The sequence below is a fragment of the Podarcis vaucheri genome, assembly GCF_965113315.1.
Source record: "Podarcis vaucheri genome assembly, chromosome: 3".
Lineage (NCBI taxonomy): Eukaryota > Metazoa > Chordata > Lepidosauria > Squamata > Lacertidae > Podarcis > Podarcis vaucheri.
The window spans coordinates 1,684,633-1,707,260 of NC_138761.1; the positions used below are offsets into that span (position 1 = coordinate 1,684,633).

Genomic DNA, 22,628 nt, shown 5'->3' on the forward strand with positions numbered 1-22,628 from the left:
ACTAGACGAAGAGAATCACAGAACGGATTCTTTTCGTCTTGCGAGGCACCACTGTATAATGAACATAATAACAGAGCAGAAACTGAAAACAAACAATACAGAAGAAAGTCAGTATAATCAGAAAATTAGGAAAAGTCAGCCATGAATCAGAACCCCAAAGACTCTAAAAAGAAGAGCCTTTTGCTCTTCCTCAGAAGGACTACAGTTCAAGAGAGACCATGTGCCTTAGCTTCGGACCTTGGTGTTGCCTGGGCTGCCTGTGGCCCTGTTTACACATGTTCAGAAACTCACCTCTTACGGAAGTATTCACAGAGGGAGAGTCTTTATGTCCTGTATTAAATTTCTTTCCCAGCCCCAGGGTGGGTCACATAATAAATCAAAAACGCATACGTAACTGTCAGGTCGCATAAACTAACATTCGCAACAGAGCACCTTAACTGTCTGTTTGACAGCACAGCAAAGAATAAAAATAAAAAATACAGACCACACCTCATATGCCTTATGAAAAGCCTGGGTTGAAGAGACTTCACCTACTCTTTAATCCGGAAGTTGCTGTGTGCTATAGGTGTTATTGAACTGCACTTGCGCACAGCTTAATGACTTGGAGGAATCTGCAAAAAGACAACTCAGTTTCAGTATAACTTGGAATAAGCTACAGGCACTAGTGAGATGGCTTTGTAGCTTGACGCACCAAATGCCATGTTAGCAGGAATGGCCAGGAGATTGGCTAAAATGTAAGGTTATTTGTAGGCTATACGGACTGGTGATTTGTGGCAGGTATAGAAGCAAGGTGTCAAGATTTCCCATAGTGGGGGTTGGGGGGTTTGATGGTGGATTTGCCATAACTGCACTTTTCAGTATAGTTTTTCTGGGCATGTCATGACTTCTGTTGTTTCTTTTATATTTTAGGGATAGATTTCAAGATCAAAACAGTTGAATTGCAAGGAAAGAAGATCAAACTGCAGATATGGTAAGTGGTACATCAGAATTTGTGGGGGGGTTATGTTGATGCGAAAAAGGGGGTGAGATGCTTTGGCAATGTCAAGATGTGCTCTGTGACTCTCATAGCTACAGTGAAAAGGGTCGATTAGCCAGACAGTATGTAACATAAATAACATTCAGTATGTGCCCTGTGACTAATTGAGGAAGACAACACAATGAGAAGAGATCAGCCACAGCAGGGAGAGAGAGACCTGTAAACAGGACTGGAGGAAAGTCTTGCAACTTAGGCATTTGCAGGCAATTCTTCTGCAGCCCCAAAGTCTGCCTTTGACCTAAACAGACAAACATTTGGCGCAGCTTACTTGCATCCTGTCCACAGGCAGGTTTATACGTAAGCACTTGCCTGGTCATCATACGCGAGTCAGTGGTCTGGAAGATGGAGGTTATAGCACTCTGTTCTTCCTCCACACCTGGCCTAGAAATGCCTTGGGTTGCTCAAGGAGAGATGGCCCCAGAGGTAAGCCAGCCTAGGTGGGCACAGCGGACCTGCCGTTAGGAATTCCCATGGCTGTGCTTGCCAGGTTTCCTACGAAGCATTACAGCTGGGTGATGAAATTCTGCTGTGGTGAGTTGGGGCCTTAATTGTCATGCTGTCTGGTGAAGGTGTCTATTGGGCAGAGGGCGGTGGGGAAGTATCCTGTGTGGATTCAAAGGGTAATGAGGGTTAGAGCTGGTTTTCGACATCACGATATATCACCAGCTAAACATCGCAATATACTGATATACCACAGTGTCTGAAATAAAGGATGGAGCTATGTCAAGGCTTTGGCTGGTTTCCAGAATGCGGCAGCCAGACTGGTGACTGGGAGCGGCCGCTGAGACCATATAACACCGGTCTTGAAAGACCTACACTGGCTCCCAGTACGTTTCCGAGCACAATTCAAAGTGTTGATGCTGACCTTGAAAGCCCTAAACGGCCCTGTATACCTGAAGGAGCGTCTCCACCTCCATTGTTCTGCCTGGACACTGAGGTCCAGCGCAGAGGGCCTTCTGGCGGTTCCCTCATTGCGAGAAGCCAAGTTACAGGGAACCAGGCAGAGGGCCTTCTCGGTAGTGGCACCCACCCTATGGAACGCCCTTCCACCAGATGTCAAAGAGAAAAATAACTACCAAACTTTTAGATGGCATCTGTAGGCAGCCCTGTTTAGGGAAGCTTTTAATGTTTAATAGGTTATTGTATTTTAGTGTTCTGTTGGAAGCCGCCCAGAGAGGCTGGGGAAGCCCAGCCAGATGGGCGGGGTATAAATAATAAATTATTATTATTATTATTATTATTATTATTATTATTATTATTATTATTATTCACGGTTTTTGCAGAGTGCTTGCACACACATCATATATTGCCAAGTCAAAAATCATGAAACCAGGATCACAATATGGACTTGAAACCAGTTTTGAATGATATATCGCCCAGCCCTAACACATATCATGATTTGTGATATATTGCCAGTTCAAAAATCACAAAACGGGTATCATGAAACCGACATTGCTTCTCCAAAGAGAGCCACTGGGTGTCTTCAAGGGCAGTAGAGCATCGAATGCTGAAGGCCCTTTGTGGCCCCATTCTGTGCTTGCCCCTTGGAGCTTGGCTGCTGCTGCTGCATGTTTCTCTCCTTCTCTCCACAGGGACACAGCAGGGCAGGAACGGTTTCACACCATCACCACCTCCTACTACCGAGGTGCCATGGGAATCATGCTAGTGTATGACATCACCAATGCCAAAAGCTTTGAAAACATCAGCAAATGGCTCAGAAACATAGATGAGGTGAGTCGTGGGGGGGGGGACCCTAATGCTGCCCATTTTGAGAGCTCGGGGGGGGGCAAAAAGTCACCCTTGGAAGAGCAGGGCAGGGTAGGATTGCCTCAACAGAAAGTGCTTATGTTAAGAACGCAAGGAAAGCCTGCTGGAAGTGGAGCGTGACCCTCCTGCCTAGTAGCCTCCGATCGCTATCTCCGCCTCCTGTGAAGTACCATGCAGCTCTCCCTCAGCACAGACAGGGCTGGCTTGTTTCCTGATACAGAGAATCAGCCCAGTGGGGCAAGATTTGATGCCTAGGTGCCTTCACTTGGCCCCACTCTCTGGAAGCAGCCTCCCACTCAGATCTGGGAGTTGGCACCTGAAGGCCTCCTTCCCCTTCATTGGATTCACGGCCTTGGACCCTCGTACGTACGGGACTGCCTCTCCCGGTATGCCCCACGGAGAGCCTCAAGGTCCATAAACAGCAACACCCTAGAGGTCCCGGGCCCTAAGGAAGTCAGATTAGCCTCAACCAGAGCCAGGGCTTTTTCAACACTGGCCCCGGCCTGGTGGAACGCTCTGTCTCATGAGACCAGGGCCCCGCGGGATCTGATTTCTTTCCGCAGGGCCTGTAAGACAGAGTTGTTCCGCCTGGCCTTTGGCTTGGAATCAACTTGATCCTCTCCCCCTCTTTCCTTTCTCCTTCTGTGATGGAACTCCTATTTGGGGACTTGCCTGGCTTCTTCCTGGCCCACGTAGGACCAGTCTGGATAGTTGGCCTTGGTGAAGATTTGACGTTTTCATCCCCAAAAAGTTTTTGATTTGAGTTTCTACTGAAATGAGGCTGCATTTTAATGTTGTACTTAATCTTGTTTTTAAGTTGTATTTCAATCAATTTTTTTTATATCTGGTGTTAGCCGGCCTGAGCCCGGTCTTGGCTGGGGAGGGCGGGGTATAAAAAAAAGTTATTTATTTATTTATTTATTTATTATTATTATTATTATTATTATTATTATTATTATTATTATTATTTATTATTATTTATGGGGCACATCAGAGCATGAGCTTGAGAGGTAGGGCAGAGGGGGTCGGGGAAATGGACTTCTGGGCTACTGTCTAGCATTGTAACAAATAAACTCTTTTTTATGCTGTTTTGATAAAGTGAACCACCTTGAGTAGACTGTCCTCAGAAAGGTAGCAGGGAAATTATTTTAGAAACAAAGCACTAAATGGAGCAAACGGACATAAAATAGCAGTGTTTTCTCTCCCTATTTTCAAGACATTGGCCTTCTTAAATAATACATTTATTCTTATTGCCATTCATAATAATAAATGGATTGGCCACTCTCCATTACTGCTGCGTTGCAGGGGGTTGGACTACAGCTCTGCAATTCTATTATTCTGTGTTACAACCATTTGAAGCAGGTGATGTTCACAGGAGTAGGGTGGGTCCTACATCTCAGGTGTCAAGGGCCAGGGGATAGAGGTGCGTCTTCAGCATTCGCCAAAAGTTTTAGAACAGGCTTTGAGTTCTAAAGGTGACCCCAGCCAGTGTTCTGACCCCTGTGCTTCGGACCCATTGAAGTTTCTGATCCGTCTTCAAGGGCAGCCCCACGTAGAGCGCATGCAGTAATCTAACATGGAAGCCGAATCACACAGTAACCCATCATTTATGATTGCATGGTTCTCCCAGATACTGTTCTATGTGACAGGCCACTCACGATGGCGTAGCGAGGTCAGCCTTGCTTTCTGGAGGGAGTAGGAGCAATGCCGTGAAGACGGACTTAACGGTGCTCTTCTTTGGTTCCGCCCTCTAGCATGCCAACGAAGATGTGGAGAGGATGCTGCTAGGTAACAAGTGTGACATGGATGACAAGAGGGTGGTGCCCAAAGCAAAAGGCGAACAGGTGAGTGGCAGTTCCGCTGGACTCTGCAGGGGGCAAAGAGCAGGCCGAGGAGGAGGAGGAGACCCCTGGGCTTGGAGTCACCTATGGGCAGCTGTCACCAGGTGGTCTGCCTTCAGGGTGGAGGTCTGTGGCTAATCTGCAACGGACACAGATTTCCACAGGCCCAGGCCACTTACCGTATTTTTCGCTCCATAAGACACACTTTCCCCCTCCTAAAAAGTAAGGGGGAAAGTGTGTGCGTCTTATGGAGCGAATGCAGGCGGGAGGCTCTGCTCGGCGCCCCCTTTAAAGAGCCGCGTGGAGCGTGTGTCTTGGGGGCTTTTCCGCGAGGAGGGAGAAGGGACTGACGGGCTGCCCTCTGGCCCTTCCCCCACCTCCCGGAGAACCCAGCAAGAGCCACTGCCAGGCTCTGCTCAGCTCTCTCTTGTAAGGGCTCCCTTTCGTCCCTCATCCCGCTTTGCTGGGAAGCCAGCAGAACAAGAGGCGCTGCGCAGCTGCGAAGTGGGAGGAGGGACGGAAAAGCGAGAGCCGCTTACATGCTCTGCGCAGAATATTTCTTCCCCCTCTAAAAACTAGGTGTGTCTTACAGAGCGAAAAATACGGTAACTTACGTTGCAAAACCCATTAGCGTTTCTTACACTGAGTTGTCCTTTCACTACGCCCAAACACGCAGGCCAGTCTTTGAAAAGCTTTGTGAATGTTCCTGTCTGTCTCCTCTTCCCCACCCCTTCAAAGCAGAGTATGCCCGGCTTCCGGAGGGAGCTCAGGGTTACCCCAAGCGGTCATGAGTTGCCTGTGGACCTACATTTCGTCCCGCAGGCTAGGGCTGTGAGTCACCTTAAGTAAACTAGCCCAGTCTTATAAGCTGAGCATCCTCTTCTCATAGGGGCCCCCTGAGTGTCTTCTCCGCACATCCTTACAGTGGTTTGACATCGGCTCAGAGACGGAGCTCCTTTGCTGGATTAGTTTTGTCTCTTTCTAAATTTTAGCAGGCAAAGCAACCCAGGCTGGAACAGGCCTCTGCTCACCACACTGACCTCACTTGAGCATCCAGCAGACATGCCATATGTATCAAATGTTTTATGTTCTTGCATGTAAACCTCTTTGGGAACATTCCTGTCCTGCCTTGTAATTTTTTTATTGCTGAGGTTGAAGGATCTCTTCTCACTGCTGTGGGGGGTGTTTGGGCAGCAGGACAGAGCTAGCCGCCCATTTCTGATACGCAGCAGTGAAGCATTTGCCATCCTCACAGCTTTGTTTGTTTCCCCTTTTTCCCTAGATTGCAAGGGAGCACGGTATTAGGTTTTTTGAAACTAGCGCAAAAGCAAATATTAACATTGAGAAGGCATTCCTCACGTTAGCAGAAGACATTCTTCGAAAGGTAACAGCGGGCTTGGTTGCTGGGTGGGAGGTGGGGCAGGAGCTGAACAGGACAACGGGAACTGGACTGAGAGCCATTGAGGCTCAGTGGCACAAAGGGGCCCCCAGTTTGTGCTTCCCCTTCCCTCCTCCCCGACTTTTGCCTAGAGCTGCAATATCGGCCTCCTGAGCCTGGGTAGCTCATTGGATTCAAGTGTGGTGGTGCCAAGATGGCAAGTTCAGTCCCCGTAAAAGACAGCTACATATTCTTGCCTTGCAGTGGGGAGGACTAGATCCTCAAAGTCCCTTCCTACTCTGTGATTCCTTTCCCCAGGTATCATAGCCTGCGGGGAGAGGAGAGGGGAGGGGAGGGACACAATCCAGAGTCGCTATAGAAATCAGTGTGTGGCTAAATACCATGCATGTTGGTGCAGGAGAGCAAGGAAGAGCTGCTTTATTTCAAGTCAGGCTCCTGGTCCATTGAGATCAGTGCTGTCTGCCCTGACTGGCAGCAGTGACTCTCCAGGGTTTCAGGTGTGGCCTCTGATAGGCTTACTTGGAGATGCTGCTGGCTGCACCTGGGAACTTCGCTCTGCCAGGGAGCCATGACCCTTCCTAGGCCCATAACGTAATGTACCCTGAGAACAAGCTCGTTGCCCATTAAGAGTTTCCCTAAACTTGGGGTCTCCAGATGCTTTTGGACTACAATTCTCATCATCCCTGACCACTGGCCTTGCTAGCTAGGGGTGATGGAAGTTGTAGTCCAAAAGAGTTTGGGAAACCTTCATTTGAAGCCTGGTCGCTGTGCTGTTGATGTTCACTGGCTGAAGGAGCATTGCAATTCTGACTTAACCCCTGTCTTGCCGCTTTGTTGCAGACCCCTGTAAAAGAGCCCAACAGTGAAAATGTAGATATCAGCAGTGGAGGTGGCGTGACGGGATGGAAGAGCAAGTGCTGCTGAACGTGCTCCCTCCTCGCCAAGCGCCATCTTCCTCCTCCTCCTCCTCCTCCTCCTCTTCTTCTTGCTGTGGAATAAACCACTTTGCCCATTTTTAACCTTAAAAAAAAATAATTTTTTTTTTGTTCCTCATCTTAACATGGCTCCACTCTTCCTTTGTTCTTCTGTTTCGGGAGAACTCGCTGACGATAATTTTTCTGGAAACTGTATTAAAATCATGTCTGACTCTTTTTTTCTTTTAATGTACCAGCTCAACTCGGCGTCACATCCTGGTTGTATTATAGCCCAGTCTTAACATTAAAACTTAGAGCAAATCATTTCAGCTCCTTCTGCAAATTGTACAAGAATAAAACTTAGCATTAACAGTTTATTTTGTACAGCAGTGGGGTTTTGTTAATGAATTCTGTGCTTAAGTCACCATATTTGCATCGGCAAAAAAAAAAAAAATCCATTCGCCTTGAGTATGTAAATGGGGTTTTATTATTTTGTCCTGTGCCTTATGTGGAAAGGAACTTTGGTTCTCCCCCTCCCCCTTTTTTCCTTCTTCCCCTCTTCCTGCTCTGACGGAAGCGGGACAGGAGAGTTGCCCCCCCCCCCACTTGACTCCGCCACATTTAAACTATCAAACTCTCCTGTGATGACTTTACTGTGATTGATGTAGTGAATTGAGGACAAGGGGGTTAGAGCAAGAGATTCCAGTCTGCTTGGGGTCTCCTTCTTCCCTGGGGAGGGAAAGGGGGGGGCTTAAAATGCTGACCAGTTCCTGCTGCCATTTTCTTTCTCTCTGCCAATTTCCTCCTTATTTCCTTTCTCTCTCTTTCTCTCTCTTTTTCGCTTGCATGCCGGTTTTATTTTATTTTTTTTATTTTATGGTGTGATGTGTTAAGAGACGGCAACACAGTACGTTTGCCAAATTTAATTCGAAGCACTGATCACGGATTCTAGCTTTCTGAGGTAAAACGTGAAGTATCTACTAACCTTTGTCTAGCAAACGTCAGGCCCGCTACTATCCCCCCCCTCCCTCCTGCGTAGTTATTGGGGTTTATGGTAATAATGGAAGAATTAATTGCATGCACTAGTTTCCTATGGAGGATGGTGATGATGATGATGTGGCTGTTGTTGATCTTTATGTATGACTCTGCCAGGCGGTTCACGAATCCACAGCCCTCGACACAGAATTGGTTCTCTTTGCTGCTCCAGGCAGGTGACTCGGTAGCCTAGTACATATTTAAGACGGGTGGGGGTGGGGGGAAAGAGGGCAGGTGAGTCGATTGGTCGCACCCCTAGGATGCTCTCCTTCTGTGTTTGAGTTCTTCACAATAAAAAACATCCCTTGTTTACAACCCTGGGCAATTGTAACTTCTTTCAACGGATGCGGAAGGACGGCGAACAAACACAGCACCTCCTCTCTTCCTTTTTTCCCTTTTGCAGGAGCAAACGGGCGCACGCTCTGCTTTTGGGTTCCCCTCGGGGCAGGACTGCCTTGCCTCTTGCTCCAGCTCTTCCGCAGAGATGTTGCCCGCCTTGAGACCGTGGAGAGGGGGGGTTCCTTTGCTTCGGGCAGAGCCGGGGTCGGGACGAGAGCTGGTTTCTCTTGAGGCGCGTGCTGCGCGGGGTGCCTTACTGGGACTGCCTTCTCCCCACCGCCCAGCCTGCCTGCGAACCCACTGCAGGAGGGGCCTCTTGCAGCGCAGCCTCTCCTGCGGCCCCCTCCTCATCCCCCAACCCAGGGGTGCTCCAGAGGTTGGCTTGAGGATCAACTTGTTGCCCTTGTTTTTAGAAAACTTCCTCTACTAATTAAATCAGCTGGTGATGCTGATTTTAATTTTTAATTAAAACCACACACTCACACACACACGAAAAGTGTTTGGAACTCTTGCCTTTCTCTGGTGTCACCTGCGTAGGAACTGTCCTTTCTCATTCTCTCTCTCTCTCGCTCGCTTTCTCTCCTGTGTTGAGCAGTCTGTCTCTTCCCGCGCTTGTTAACCTCTCCCAGCTGAGTGGCTGTTGAAGCAAAGGCAAAATAACTGGGTGACTTGAGGGGACAAAAAAGACAAAAAACCAGTGCCGTTTTTTGTTCCTTGCGTAATGGTGTTACTGATTAGTGTTGTAAATAGAAAATGGCTGGCTACCTTTTCAGAGCTGCACTTTCTAACGTTACCAAGAGAGAGAAAAAAGGGAATGTGGAGTCTGCATCGAAATCCTTTTTTGTATAACCTTTGTTTAAAAACGTGCGCTTTTTTTATTTGCTTCCTGGGCCTGGCCCTCCTGTATGAGTCTCTTTGAGATCCTTTGTAAAAGCTGTGTTCATGAAGCACCAAGCAGTTAAAAAACAAAACAGTCCACTCTCTGGTACTACTAGCTAAAAATTCATATTCTACTTAACAAGTTAAATAAACTGAAATATTTCTAGCTGGTCTATTTCTATTCATGTTGACAAATGTGATGTGGGTTTTGTATGTTTTCAGAGTATTTCCTGTAACAGCAGAAGGCCGCCCCCTCTCCCTCCCTCCTGGCTGGGAGTGTGGAACCCCTTTTGGCCGCCCCTTTTGCCGGGGGCACCTCTCCACCTCTCACCGCCCAGCCATGCCTTGGAAGGGTGAAGCTTCTTCCCACTATCCAGGTGATGAAGCAGCCCTTCTCCAACCTTGCACCCTCCCGCCCCCCCCCCAGCAGTTTGCTCTGAGGGTGGTGCTTTGCAGTGCCTTCTCTTCGCCCAAGCACTCTCCTTAGTGATGGCAACACCTGGTCGCACTCCATCCATGGAGCCGCCTTCGTCCCAGCAGCTGAATCCAATCCACAGAGCCCCCAGAATCTGGGCTTTGCGGGGAGATGGCTGGATCACCCGCCTTTCCTCGAAGTGGCACTGCGCAGTTCTCTTCCTCCCCGTTTTATCCTCACAACAACCCTGTGGGGTAGGCTAGCCTGGCAAGCTGCCTGGCTCAAGGTCGGCCAGCGAGCTTCATGGCTGAGCAGAAATTTGAACCCTGTCCTCTCAGACCCCAGTCCAAGACTAACCAAAACAGTGTACTGACTCTTCGTTCTCTCTGCCTTGCAGCTGGTGGGTCGTTCCCCCTTCCTCCTTTTGCTGGTGAAGCTCTTGGGGCTTGACCCTCGAAGGGCAGGAATCATAGAATCCTAGAGTTGGAAGAGACCACAAGGGCCATCGAGTCCAACCCCCTGCCAAGCAGGAAACACCATCAGAGCACTCCTGACATATGGTTGTCAAGCCTCTGCTTAAAGACCTCCAAAGGAGGAGACTCCACCACACTCCTTGGCAGCAAATTCCACTGTCAAACAGCTCTTACTGTCAGGAAGTTCTTCCTAATGTTTAGGTGGAATCTTCTTTCTTGTAGTTTGGTTCCATTGCTCCGTGTCCGCTTCTCTGGAGCAGCAGAAAACAACCTTTCTCCCTCCTCTAGGTGACATCCTTTTATATATTTGAACATGGCTATCATATCACCCCTTAAACCTCCTCTTCTCCAGGCTAAACATGCCCAGCTCCCAGCAGGGCTACTGATGGAACAGGGGCCGCAAGGCCAGCACCATCACTGGCTTGTGAGGCTCCATCAAGGCCATGCTCCTCCTCCTGGTTCCCAGCATCTTGCTCGGCTTGCCTCCCTGGCTTATGGGAACCTCTTTCCCTGGCCCTCTCCGGTTTAGTCACTTTTACAGATCTGCCCCAGAGTCCCCCGTGCAGGACAAGAACAGGAGATGGCAGCTGGCATTCCTGCGTTTGGCAAACAACAGGACCTCCCGGTAGTCCCTGCGTTGCACCAAAATCCCCTGCTTGGCTGGGGAACGCAGCTACTGGGACTACTTTCATTGATAAATGCGCACATAAGCTATGCGCTGACACTGCATACAAAAGAAATGTTTAAAAAAAACAAAATCCTATTGCTTACATCTGTGGTTTCCAAACTTTGGGCAGCTGCTCCTTTGGTTCCATAAACTTATCCCCAGTGCGCCCCTACAGTAACAACAGATTGCACATTTATTCAAAATTCAGTTAAAACTATTTAGTTTAATTCAGCCAAATGGACAGACTTGATCCAGTGATGGCAGCTTTTCAAAATCTAAGAGTCACTGACACCTCCAGCGCCCCCTGCCTCCTGCTTTCCTCTTAGAGCCCCCCTAGGTAATCCCTTTGCCCCCCCCCCGGAAGCACTGCCCCTCACTTTGAGAACCCCTGGCCTACACAGCAAACTTTTTGACTTATAACTGGTCTCCTTACTCTATATGCTTCCTTGAAGCTTTCAGTAAGCTTTGGATAAATTACCGTAAGTTGAGCAGGCTACTTTTGTCACCCACTCAATCTTGTTAGTATTTTAGGGGTTGATTTCCAACATCTCCCATTCGCAGTGTGAAGGTATGTCATTAACTGGGTATTTGTACCTGGGGGTGAGGTTTTCAATGTAAAATCGGTGACTCTAGTTCTAAATGAAGCGGCTGGAATGTTTCAGGGTTTTGCAGCTTCTCTCCAGGCACAGTTGCAGCCCTGCGGGGAATACCTGCAAGATAAAATCCATTTACCTTCCTGTTGTGCCTGATCCCATTTTCTCATCCAGCACACACCTGTCCACACCTGTCACCTGCCATGCAACAGCATTTGCAACATTGTTCATACCTGCACTACTGACATTTCCGTGGGAAAGTTGGAAGAGGCACCTCCACGTGAGACTTCCGGTTAGCAAATGGTTTTTGACCTATTTGAGGCATTCTGGATTAATTGTAGTTTCTGGATCACTTTCAAAGGTAGCCCCACATAGAGCACATGGCAGTAGTCCAAGCGAGAGATAACCAGAACATGCACCACTCTGGCGAGACAGTCCGTGGGCAGGGAGGGGCTCATCCTTCGTACCGCATGGAGCTGGGAGACAGCTGCCCTGGACACATATTTGACCTGTGCCTCCATGGACAGCTGTGAGTCCAAAATGACTCCCAGGCTGCGCACCTGGTCCTTTGGGGGCACAGTTGCCCCATTCAGGACCAGGAAGTCCCCCACACCTGATGGCTCCTTGTCTCCCTAAAACAGTTACTCTGTCTTGTCAGGAATCAGGATTCAACCTCAATCCATCAACTGCCATCTATCCTCCATCTCCAGACACTCACACAGGACGTTCACCTCCCTCGCTGGTTCCGATTCAAATGAGAGGTTTAAACCATGAAGGTTTAACAGGCAGCAAGTTCCAAAGTGAAGGTGCTGCCACAATAAACTACTGAGCTTACAGATGTGGGATGAGCATTACGTGGCGCCTGTAGTCGTGCCCATTCCACTGATCAAAGCGGTCGAGTGGGCACATTTGGGGTAAGGGGATCTCGTAGGTAAACTGGTCCTAAGTTGTTATATGCTAACAGCAACGCCTTGAACCTGTCCTGGTTGCAAATCAGCAGCCAGGTTTTCTATGCAGACAAGGCCTCTTAGCAATGCATTACCTGAGGCTTCTGGATGAAGAGCGTGTTCATCATAGAGCGCGTTGCAGCAATCTTAAATGCAGTAGTCAAAATAAAAAAATTCCTTCCAGTAGCACCTTAAAGACCAACTAAGTTAGTTCTTGGTATGAGCTTTCGTGTGCATGCACACTTCTTCAGATACACTGAAACAGAAGTTGCCAGATCCTTCTATATAGTGAGAAGGTGGTGAATTGCAACTCAATCTCCCATTCCCACCACCCTTCTGAGTAATACCCCTCCCCACCTTCTCACTATATAGAAGGATCTGGCAACTTCTGTTTCAGTGTATCTGAAGAAGTGTGCATGCACACGAAAGCTCATACCAAGAACTAACTTAGTTGGTCTTTAAGGTGCTACTGGAAGGATTTTTTTTATTTTGACTATGGCAGACCAACATGGCTACCTATCTGTAACTTAAATGCAGTAACAATCCGAAACAAGCTGCCTTGTGCCCCATGACTCCCAGCTTGGCTGTGCTGCCGGATTCCTCCCGCTCCTTCTAATGGTCTGGCCCTTATGGGCTTTTTCACTCTGGTCATTCCTGACCACTCTGAACAGCGCTACAGGGATAAAGAATTGTCCTTTCTTTCTGCAGAATCTCAGTCCGACAGTAGAGGGTGCTCCTCTTCCATTAATCACAAGGCAAATGTTTGCAAAAGTAATTCAGCTTTACATGGGCTTCTGCTGAAAAGTGAACAGCTTGCAGTTCTAACTGTGGCCTTAAAAGTACTACATGCGTTCACTCCCCCAAAAGAGTAGAGAGCGAATGAATGTGAGCAGCAGTATCACTCAATCTAGCTGGTTGAGGGCAGAAATGTGTGCATTTCATTCTTAAAACGCACCTTAGATTACATTTTATTTGCCTCCAGCATGGTTTTGATATGTGAGATCACATCTCCCTCTTTGCAGGGCCAAAGTGGTGGTTAAAAAAACAAAATGGGGGCACTTGGTTAAGCATTTAACAACCCCCATAGTCCACATTTAATGCAAAAGTGAGCCCCAAGTGACTCCCCCAAGTTTGTAAAAGTAAGGCATATATGCATGTTTACGGGGAGGGGGGGGGGGCTGACAAGCCAGGGCTTGTTCTTGATGTCTCTGCCAGACAGAGTCTTTTTCATTCCTATGGGGCTTGTGGAGTAAATGGGTCGGGAGGATGGACGGCATTTCTTTTGTGTTTTTTCTCTCCTCAAATGGTATCTGCGCACAGCAAACCTCTCAACTCAGACCTTGTTCAATAAAAGCATTAATTACACCCCCCCCCCAAAAAAAACCCAGCTTGCCCAGCCACACACCAAGTATCTGCTGGAAATGCCACCAGCCCACCACTCACGTCTGCAGATTGGCTAATGCACACCGTACATGCTCAGAGACACCCTTGCGCTGCTTTATAACCTGTTTGGTTGAAATTTTGCTTTGAAGAATGCAATAATTCATCCTCCAACAGAGAATTGCTTTTCTTGACAGAACGGAGGGGAGGGGAACACGTCAAAATATACACAGAAAGAAGACCTATCTAATGAAGAACAGCAGAGTTAATGTGACTTTTCTCCTGCGTAAATTCCTGCCTCAGCCTTTCCTCCTCCGCTGGTTGACACGGGAGGCATTCTGCCATGTGGTCTGTGTAAAAAAATGAGTTTGGAAGGAGCAGGTTCAAGAGAAAGGGGGGTGTTTCTCAGATGCTTCAGGCTCTGCAAAGCTGCTTCTGCTGTCTTGCAAAATGTTTCCCTAGGCCTATGTCTAGAGGAGGGTGACTATCCCAGCTCCCCAAAATACCACTGCTGGGGCAGGGTTACGACGGAAGCCTGTTTTCTGATAGCAATAAACTGAGAGGGGAGAAAAACTTGACATGAGCCAACAGTGTGACGCGGCAGCTAAAAGAGCCAATGCAATTCTGGGCTGCATCAATAGGAGTATAGCATCTAGATCAAGGGAAGTAATAGTGCCACTGTATTCTGCTCTGGTCAGACCTCACCTGGAGTACTGTGTCCAGTTCTGGGCACCACAGTTCAAGAAGGACACTGACAAACTGGAACGTGTCCAGAGGAGGGCAACCAAAATGGTCAAAGGCCTGGAAACGATGCCTTATGAGGAACGGCTAAGGGAGCTGGGCATGTTTAGCCTGGAGAAGAGGAGGTTAAGGGGTGATATGATAGCCATGTTCAAATATATAAAAGGATGTCACATAGAGGAGGGAGAAAGGTTGTTTTCTACTGCTCCGGAGAAGCGGACACGGAGCAATGGATCCAAACTACAAGAAAGAAGATTCCACCTAAACATTAGGAAGAACTTCCTGACAGTAAGAGCTGTTCGACAGTGGGATTTGCTGCCAAGGAGTGTGGTGGAGTCTCCTGCTTTGGAGGTCTTTAAGCAGAGGCTTGACAACCATATGTCAGGAGTGCTCTGATGGTGTTTACTGCTTGGCAGGGGGTTGGACTTGATGGCCCTTGTGGCCTCTTCCAACTCTAGGATTCTATGAAAAAGGATCATACAATAAAGTTGGAACAAATATTAATCAGATAACTTTATGTGGGTTTTAAGAGGCAGAAGCCGCAGGATTTAAGCTTCTCAAGGGCACAGAACTATGCCTCAAAGGAAAGGTTCCAGTGTAGCAAGGAGAGTATCAGGCACGACCTGGAAGAGACCAGGGCTTGAATGGACACTCGGCCATCATGGAGCTCACTGAGTGGCTTCTCAACCTGACCCGCCTCACAGGGTTGTTGTAGGGATTGAAGGGGGGGGGGAGAGCCAGGCCCACCAACTCAAGCTCCTTTGAGGAAAAGGGGGAGACAAAGGCAAGAATAAATAAAGGTCAGATCAGGAATTGGTTAAAGGCAGGAAGCAGAAATAAAGGGGAAATGCGGCCCATTATACCTGAAGGAGCGTCTCCACCCCCATCGTTCTGCCCGGACACTGAGGTCCAGCGCAGAGGGCCTTCTGGCGGTTCCCTCATTGCGAGAAGCAAAGCTACAGGGAACCAGGCAGAGGGCCTTTTCGGTGGTGGCACCCGCCCTGTGGAACACCCTCCCACCAGATGTCAAAGCGGTAAATAACTACCTGACATTTAGAAGACATCTTAAGGCAGCCCTGTTCAGGGAAGTTTTTAATCTGTGATATTTTACTGTATTTTGGTTTCTATGGAAGCCGCCCAGAGTGGCTGGGGAAACCCAGCCAGATGGGCGGGGTATAAATAATATATTATTATTATTATTATTATTATTATTATTATTATTATTATTATTATTATTATTATTATATTAAACACAGTCATAGACCACCTTATGGCATAAAACAGATAGGGAAACACCAACTCTGAGAAGAGGGAAATCAATTCCACAAACTCTACAACAATAAAAAAATCTCCATACAAATGCTGCAAACGACAAGCCAAAAAACCTTCCTCTCTTGCCAGGTCTGTGGCCTTTAATGGGGGGGGAGGGGCTTTGGAAGTGGGGGGGGGGGATGTTTCTGATGTAGTTCGGGCTTATTTTTATTATTATTAAATCTGAATAATGCCCTTCCTCTCTTGATCTCAGGGCGGTTGACAAGAGAAAAACACAAAACGCATAATAAAAGCAATAACGACCCCTTCTCACAAACCAGCAGCCCCCTTCCCTCTCTGTGGGGTTTTGTTTGCAAGTCTTTTTGAGCTGCCCTGGGCAAAATAAAACGACTAGTAATTTGAATTAAATGATTGATTAATGATGATGTAAGCAACGCAGGCAGGGCATCCCAAGAGAAACTTGCCAATGCAGGCGCAAAGAGGTCTCCCCCGGAGTAAGGGGCAGGGGCGGGCGTCGAAGCGGCCCCTCCCGGGGGCGTGCCTGGCCCATCCCATCCCGGGGAGCAGCCAGCCCGGCGGCGGCGTCCGGAGCGCGAAAGGAGCTCGCCGGCTGCTTCCCCGACGGGGCGGACGAGGCGGCGGCTGCTCGGGCGCGTCTCCGGCGGAGGGAAGGCGATGCCTCGGCGGCGGCGGCGGAGGGCAGCATGGAGCGACTGGCGGCGGCGCTGGGCCGCGTGGCGTGGAGCTCCGGGCCGCCGCTGCCGCTGGACCTCATCGTGGCCAAGTGCCGCCTGCCGGCTCTTGTGCGCCCCGGGCCCGGTGCGTCTCCGCGGGCTGCGCGCGCTTGGCACGGGGAGGGCGCTTCGACGGAGCTTCCCCTGCAAGCTCAGGAGCATGGCGGGGACTGGTCCGGGACCTTCTCCTGCGTAGCCCCTCGGGGCCGCCCCCCATCCCGGTGCGCGGAGGCGCCTGCCTCGCTTCTCCTACCGGCGAGGCTGCTGCGTTACGCGCGGTCCCCGACCCGTGCCAGGCGCACGCCGGACCTCGGGGCGCCTCGGACGGGCGCGGAGCAGCGCGCTCTCGGCGGGCGGCTTATGTATTTATTGTATTGCATTCGCATCTCGCCTCTATCTCCAAGGAGCTGGAGGGGGCGTGAAAGGTGCTCCCCCTCCTCATTTAATACCCGCAAGCAAAACAACCCGGTGAGGCGGAGAGGCAGCGGACGAGCCGCGAGTTTTATGGCCGAGTGGGAATTTGAACCCAGGTCCTCGTCCTACCTGGAAGATCACCATCTTTACGCGCCCTCGTCTCCCTTCTTGGTTTTGCGCCAGGCGCCAAAGAGTCCCGTCCCCGCCGCGTATATTTTACTTTGGGACAAGGCGACCTGTCAGTTCCTTCTGCCGCGCTCTTGGGGGAAGCATTTTCTCGTCTTGGTGGGGGGCTTCTGTAATCTGCTTTTCTCCTAACCCTTTTGTGGGGGGTCCCTGTGCCAATGGGGAACTTTGGAAACTGGTGCGTTTTTGTCTGTTGGGTGCGGTGCGGGGGGGAACGTGTGAATGGTTTTGTCGTGTCTCCTGGTAACTCTCTTTCTCTCCCCGCGCCCTAGAGTCACCCTACTCCCTCCCGCTGCCCCACTTTCTCTCCCTTGTGATTGCTGGGGAGGATTTGCCCGCAGATGTCCGCCCTTCAGAGGGAAAGGGGGGGGGGCGCTTTCCGTGGCAGGCTGCCCGGCTGGCTTCGGGTTTTGTACACCGTGAGAAGAATGGGGAGTTGAGCCGTCGGTGGCGTCTTGCATACTAATGCGGTGGGGGAACCGGCTTGTCTCTTTTCTGCCCCCCCCCTTTGCTAGGGAATGAATTTCAGGAGCGGGGGAAGGATGGGAAAACAACAGCAGACGATACAACCTCCCCCCCCAAAACCCCTTTCTTTCCCAAGCTGTCTGATTGCTAAAAAAGGACGCAGCAGGATTAGGCCCTGTCCCCCTCCGCCCCCAAGATCAGGGGAGACAGACAGATGTCGCTTTCTGCCTCTGTCCAGCCTTCAGGCCTGTTTGCTTGGGGGGGGGGGGAGGCGAGGGACTCTCCCCTTTGCCAGCCTGGTCAGCTGCTCTTGCGGTCTTCTTGCGACCCCAGAGTTCCCAGCCTCTTGTTTCTTTCCGGGCAAGCTGGCATCGTGGGTTTCTGCTGAGTTTATTAAATCCACTGGCACATAGTTAAACTCTGGAACTCCCTCCCGCAGTAGGCAGTGATACCCAGCAACCTAGATGGCTTTGGAAAAGGACTAGACAAATTAGGATAGTCTGCATCTGCACAGTGGCGCCAACAAAGTTTTGCCAGGGTTAGTTTGGATCAACTTGGGTCTGTGGCACCGGAGGGCTTTGGTGACGCGGAGAGCGGAAGGGGGAAGCTCTGTTCAGTGATTCACAGGCAGCTTCTGATGCTTGAGACCTCGGCCAGAAGGGAGCTTCCCACCAGGTGTCCAAGGATCATAGGATTGGGGAGCTGGAAGGGACCCCAAAGGTCATCCAGTCCAACCCCCCTGCAATGCAGGAATCTCTGCTCAAGCATCCCTGAAAGATGGCCCTCCACCCTCTGCTTAGAAACCTCCAAGGAAGGAGAGTCCACAATCTCCAGAGAGAGACCCCTCCACAGTTCTCCCTGTCAGAAAGTTATTCCTGATGTTCCCTAGGAATTTCCCTGTCTTTTGAATCTGCTGGATTGGGGCCTCCCCTCTGGAGCAGCAGAAAACAGGCTTGCCCCATCTTCCATGTAGCAGCTCTCCTCAGATATTGGGTGCCTACGGCTGGAGCTTGTTCCCAGCACAGGTGGTTTCCCCTCCTTCACTTGGGAAAGGGGTTTTAGGTGAGGAAGGCCACTGCTGGCAGGAGGAGGGTGGGCTAGATGTCCTCAGGCTTCCTTTCCATCTGTCGGATTGATAAGTGTCTCTTTCATGACATATATGCAAAGGCTGTGGAGCAATGCACCCAGCGGATCCTGTGGTTAATGGTTTTGTGTGCAAAGGTTTGAGGCTTAAGACTACTGGGGGAGGGGCCTTTCTAACATGTCCCCTAAATATATATATATATATTTTAAAGACTTCCCAGGTTGGCAGAAGAGGAAATGTCATTCCAGCTCCTTTCTCCCATCCAGCTGCCAGATTTCCAGTTTTCTTGTCACTGACTTGCTCCTTTTTTATATAAAGTTTTATTAACGCTTTTCACAATGCAGTAAAAGACAAGCTAATCTACACAGAGAATAATAACAATAATCTGTTCTGTCCTCTTTCAAAGCCATTCAGCTTGGTAGCCACCACTGCCCCTTCCACACTGGCCAAGTAAAATAATTCTTCACACAGCACAGGGTTAACTGGTGGAACTCACTGCCCCATGATGACTTAGTCATTACCTGACTTAGTCAACACCAGACCTCTCGCCCTTAATGTATGCAATTTCCCTTTCAAACCAATGACTGCTGAATTGAACCTCCAGGTTCCAAGAGAGTCTACCCCCGAATGCCTTCATTCCCTGCCGGGGGCAAGGGACTTCCTGCAAGCATCTTGCTAGCCACTCTTGGGCAGAAGCTTCCTGACCAGATGGGCCCTTCCCAGGTGCCCAGGGACCCCCTGTGGTCCTCTAGTCCAACCCCCTGCAGTGCAGGAATCTCAGCTAAAGGTTAGCATGGTGGGATCCTGGCCCGGATTTGAATTGGGATGGAGGTGTTGAGTGTGCAGGTCTCCATGGTTGCTGCCTCCTCTGGGAATTCGCTTTCTTTGGTTTTGCTCAGCGAAGGGTTTTGCACTTCTGTTGTTCTGAATGTGAGGCGCGCTGGCTTTTTAAACTTTCAAAATAAGCAGTGTGCGTTTGTTTCTCTCTCTTTGCCTTTGCACAGCCTCTTTCCACCCCTTTGCAGCCCTACAAAGGGCTCCTCTCCTCAGTGTGACGGCTGCCAAGGCTTTCGAGCGGAGCGGATTTCCCTGGTTACTGCGGCTGGCATGCCAGGGGGGTGGTGGTGGTGTCCATTTGGGGAAGCGCAGAGGCCACAGCTGGCCTCCCAGCACCCCTTGGCCCAGCCCCCAGCCCCAGAGACTGGCCGCCTTACTTCTCCCACAGAGAAAGCCCTGGGATCATAGAATTATAGGGCTGTAAGGGATCCAAAGGGTCATCCAGCTGAACCCAAAGGGGCTCAAGGGAGGCAGGGCTGAGATCCTTCCTGGAAGGGCCATTCTGTGGCTAAGGGAGCCAGCATCTGAAAGCCACAAGGAATTCCCCCCCCCCACCACCAGCTTAAAGTGCTCCTATGGTCACTGGGAGTGGTTTTTAGCAAACCGTTCTCTGTTTCTCTCAAACCTTGTCTCCCCACTTCGATCCAGAGGTTACATTATTGGCCTACCTTGAAGGGATGTTGTAAACGAAGTGTTTCAAACATTCTATTTTTATTTTTATTTATTTTTTAAATTTTATTATAAATTTTGTTGGTACACAGCAACAGCACGAAAAATATCGGAAAAATAACAATATGCAAAACACAAAAACTGATATTAAAAAAATATATATCCATATCTTACAAGTTAATAATATAAAACTAAAAAGGAAAACAAACATTGACTTCCACCAATCGCACAGCACCTCCTTTACCTCTCATTGTGTCTTCCTGTTTACCTTATCATTTCTATCCTGTTGTTTAGTCATTTAGTCGTGTCCGCCTCTTCGTGACCCCCTGGACCGGAGCACGCCAGGCACTCCTGTCTTCCACTGCCTCCCCCAGTTTGGTCAAACTCATGTTTGTAGCTTCAAGAACACTGTCCCACCATCTCGTCCTCTGTCGTCCCCTTCTCCTTGTGCCCTCCATCTTTCCCAACATCAGGGTCTTTTCCAGGGAGTCTTCTCTTCTCATGAGGTGGCCAAAGTCTTGGAGCCTCAGCTTCAGGATCTGTCCTTCCAGTGAGCACTCAGGGCTGATTTCCTTCAGAATGGAGAGGTTGGATCTTCTTGCAGTCCATGGGACTCTCAAGAGTCTCCCCCAGCACCTCCAGCACATTTCTATCCTAGCTTCCAGATATAAATCCCTCTTTCTTATCCTTTCTTACCCTAATCACCAGCTTATTCCAGACTCAGCCAGATTTCTGTGCTCGAACCCTGGCTTTTAAGGTATTCATTTAGACACTCCCATTCCTTTTTCACTTCACTTTTTGGTTTTCGTCTTATTAGATGTGTCAATTTGGCTAATTCTAAATATTCTGAAAGCTTACACAACCACTATCCCCTAGTGGGTAACTGATTCCCTTTCCAATATTTAGCCGTGTCTTGAACATTCTAAAACAGTTTGTCGACTGGCGGTGGTGATGCCCTAAAGTTTTGTGAGCCTCCGAAAGGTTACTGACCAACCGAACGAAGGGAACTGGGCGCCACTTGCAGCCCTTGAACTAGGCCTGAAATGGAAAACTAAAAGCAGGAATTCTTTAGCTGCGATTTCTGCTGCAGGGGGTTGGACTGGATGACCTTCGGGTGTCCCTTCCAACTCGGCAATTCTGTGTTTCTCGGCTGAACCTGAAGCTGGCCTGGCCTTGCCTTCCCAGGGGCCAGGGCTCTTGCAGAGAGGGTGGTGCCTCTGTTTCCTCAGCTGTGGCCTTTGGACGGTGGGAGGGGGGTACCTCCGAAATGTTTGCCCACTCTGCCTCCTCTCCAGGAGGCCTCCGTCCCGGATTCGGTGCCAATAAGGCGGCTGTTGCAGGCAGGCCTTTGGGCTGGAGCTCTGGCCATTGAGCACGAACAAAGAGCAAAATGTTTCCAGGGCAACCTGCCTCTCTCTTGGCAGGCAGAGCCAGAGGCCTGCTACCTTGGGCTTGGCTGGGGGGGGGGAGGCGGAGGATGAGCCCCGCAGTCGGAAGAGCAATTCGGAGGGCCAGAGGGGAGGCCAGAGAGGCCGCTGGCTTGGCTACCTGTCCTGCCGTCCAAATTCTCCCTGTGCTTTCCTGGGATGCTGACCTCAAGACAGGGAGACTGGTGGATTTGCATGCATGTGGGTTGTGGCATTTGGAGTTTTTATAAAATTTATTCTTATTCTAATCTTCTTTGGTGATCACTCAAGAGCCGAGTAAGATTGTCTTCCATGAACACGGTTTTAACAATGAGTCCGTAAGTGACTGTGGAGGCCAATTCTGGATCCACACGTCCTTCCACAGTGGGGACATTGGTTTCCAGGCAGGAGTTGATCATGGTGTGGATTTGCCAAGCGTGCCTTCCTCTTAGCACGTTTCTCCCTTGCGTCCTGAGTTCGAGTGTCTTCAAAGCCCATGACACCTTTGGAAAAGGCTGTTCTCCAATTAGAGCTCTCGCAGGCCAGTGTTTCCCAGTTGTCGGTGTTTATATTACATTTTTTAAAGATTTGCCTTGAGAGAGTCTTTAAACCTCTTTTGTCGGCCACCAGCATAACGCTTTCCATTTTTAAGTTTGGAATAGAGTAGTTGCTTTGGTAGACGATAATCAGGCATCCGAACAACATGACCAGTCCAACGAAGTTGATGTTGAAGAATCATTGCTTCAACACTGGTGATCTTTTCTTCTACACTGGCATTAGTTTGCCTGTCTGCCCAGGTGATATGTAAATTTTTTTCGGACACACTGAATCTTTTGAGGAGTTGGAGATGGTGTTTATAGGTGGTCCGCATTTCACAAGCATACAGTAAGGTTGGTGGTACAATAGCTTTGCAAACAAGCATTTTGGTTTCCCTGCGAATGTCCTGGACCTCATGCATATGGGTTGTGGCATTCAGAGTTTTAATAGCTGGCAGTCCCTTGCAAATGCCCCCTTCAGCCAGCCATGCAGCTGTCCTGCAAACAGGCAGCCCCACAGACTTCGGGTGTGGAATCGATCTTCTGTGTGGCATCAGTCTGCTTCGCTTAATGGTTGGAGGAGCAGGGCTTGCAAAATT

At 49.5% G+C, this 22,628-nt stretch overlaps 2 protein-coding genes across 2 annotated transcripts in view; both read left to right on the plus strand.

The window, feature by feature from the left end:
* Nucleotides 1-9,376, plus strand: part of RAB10 (RAB10, member RAS oncogene family) — a 28,626-nt gene extending 19,250 nt beyond the window's left edge. Inside the window, exons 2-6 of the mRNA XM_082217991.1 lie at nt 910-970; nt 2,629-2,767; nt 4,558-4,647; nt 5,927-6,028; nt 6,884-9,376. Of these exons, the coding sequence (XP_082074117.1) occupies nt 910-970; nt 2,629-2,767; nt 4,558-4,647; nt 5,927-6,028; nt 6,884-6,967 (476 nt within the window). The 3' untranslated portion in view covers nt 6,968-9,376. The remainder of the gene's footprint in view (nt 1-909; nt 971-2,628; nt 2,768-4,557; nt 4,648-5,926; nt 6,029-6,883) is intronic.
* A 6,919-nt stretch (nt 9,377-16,295) lies between these two features.
* The window catches only part of GAREM2 (GRB2 associated regulator of MAPK1 subtype 2), a 41,785-nt gene continuing 35,452 nt past the window's right edge, over nt 16,296-22,628 (plus strand). The window contains exon 1 of the mRNA XM_082217464.1: nt 16,296-16,517. Within this exon, the coding sequence (XP_082073590.1) occupies nt 16,403-16,517 (115 nt within the window). The 5' untranslated portion in view covers nt 16,296-16,402. The remainder of the gene's footprint in view (nt 16,518-22,628) is intronic.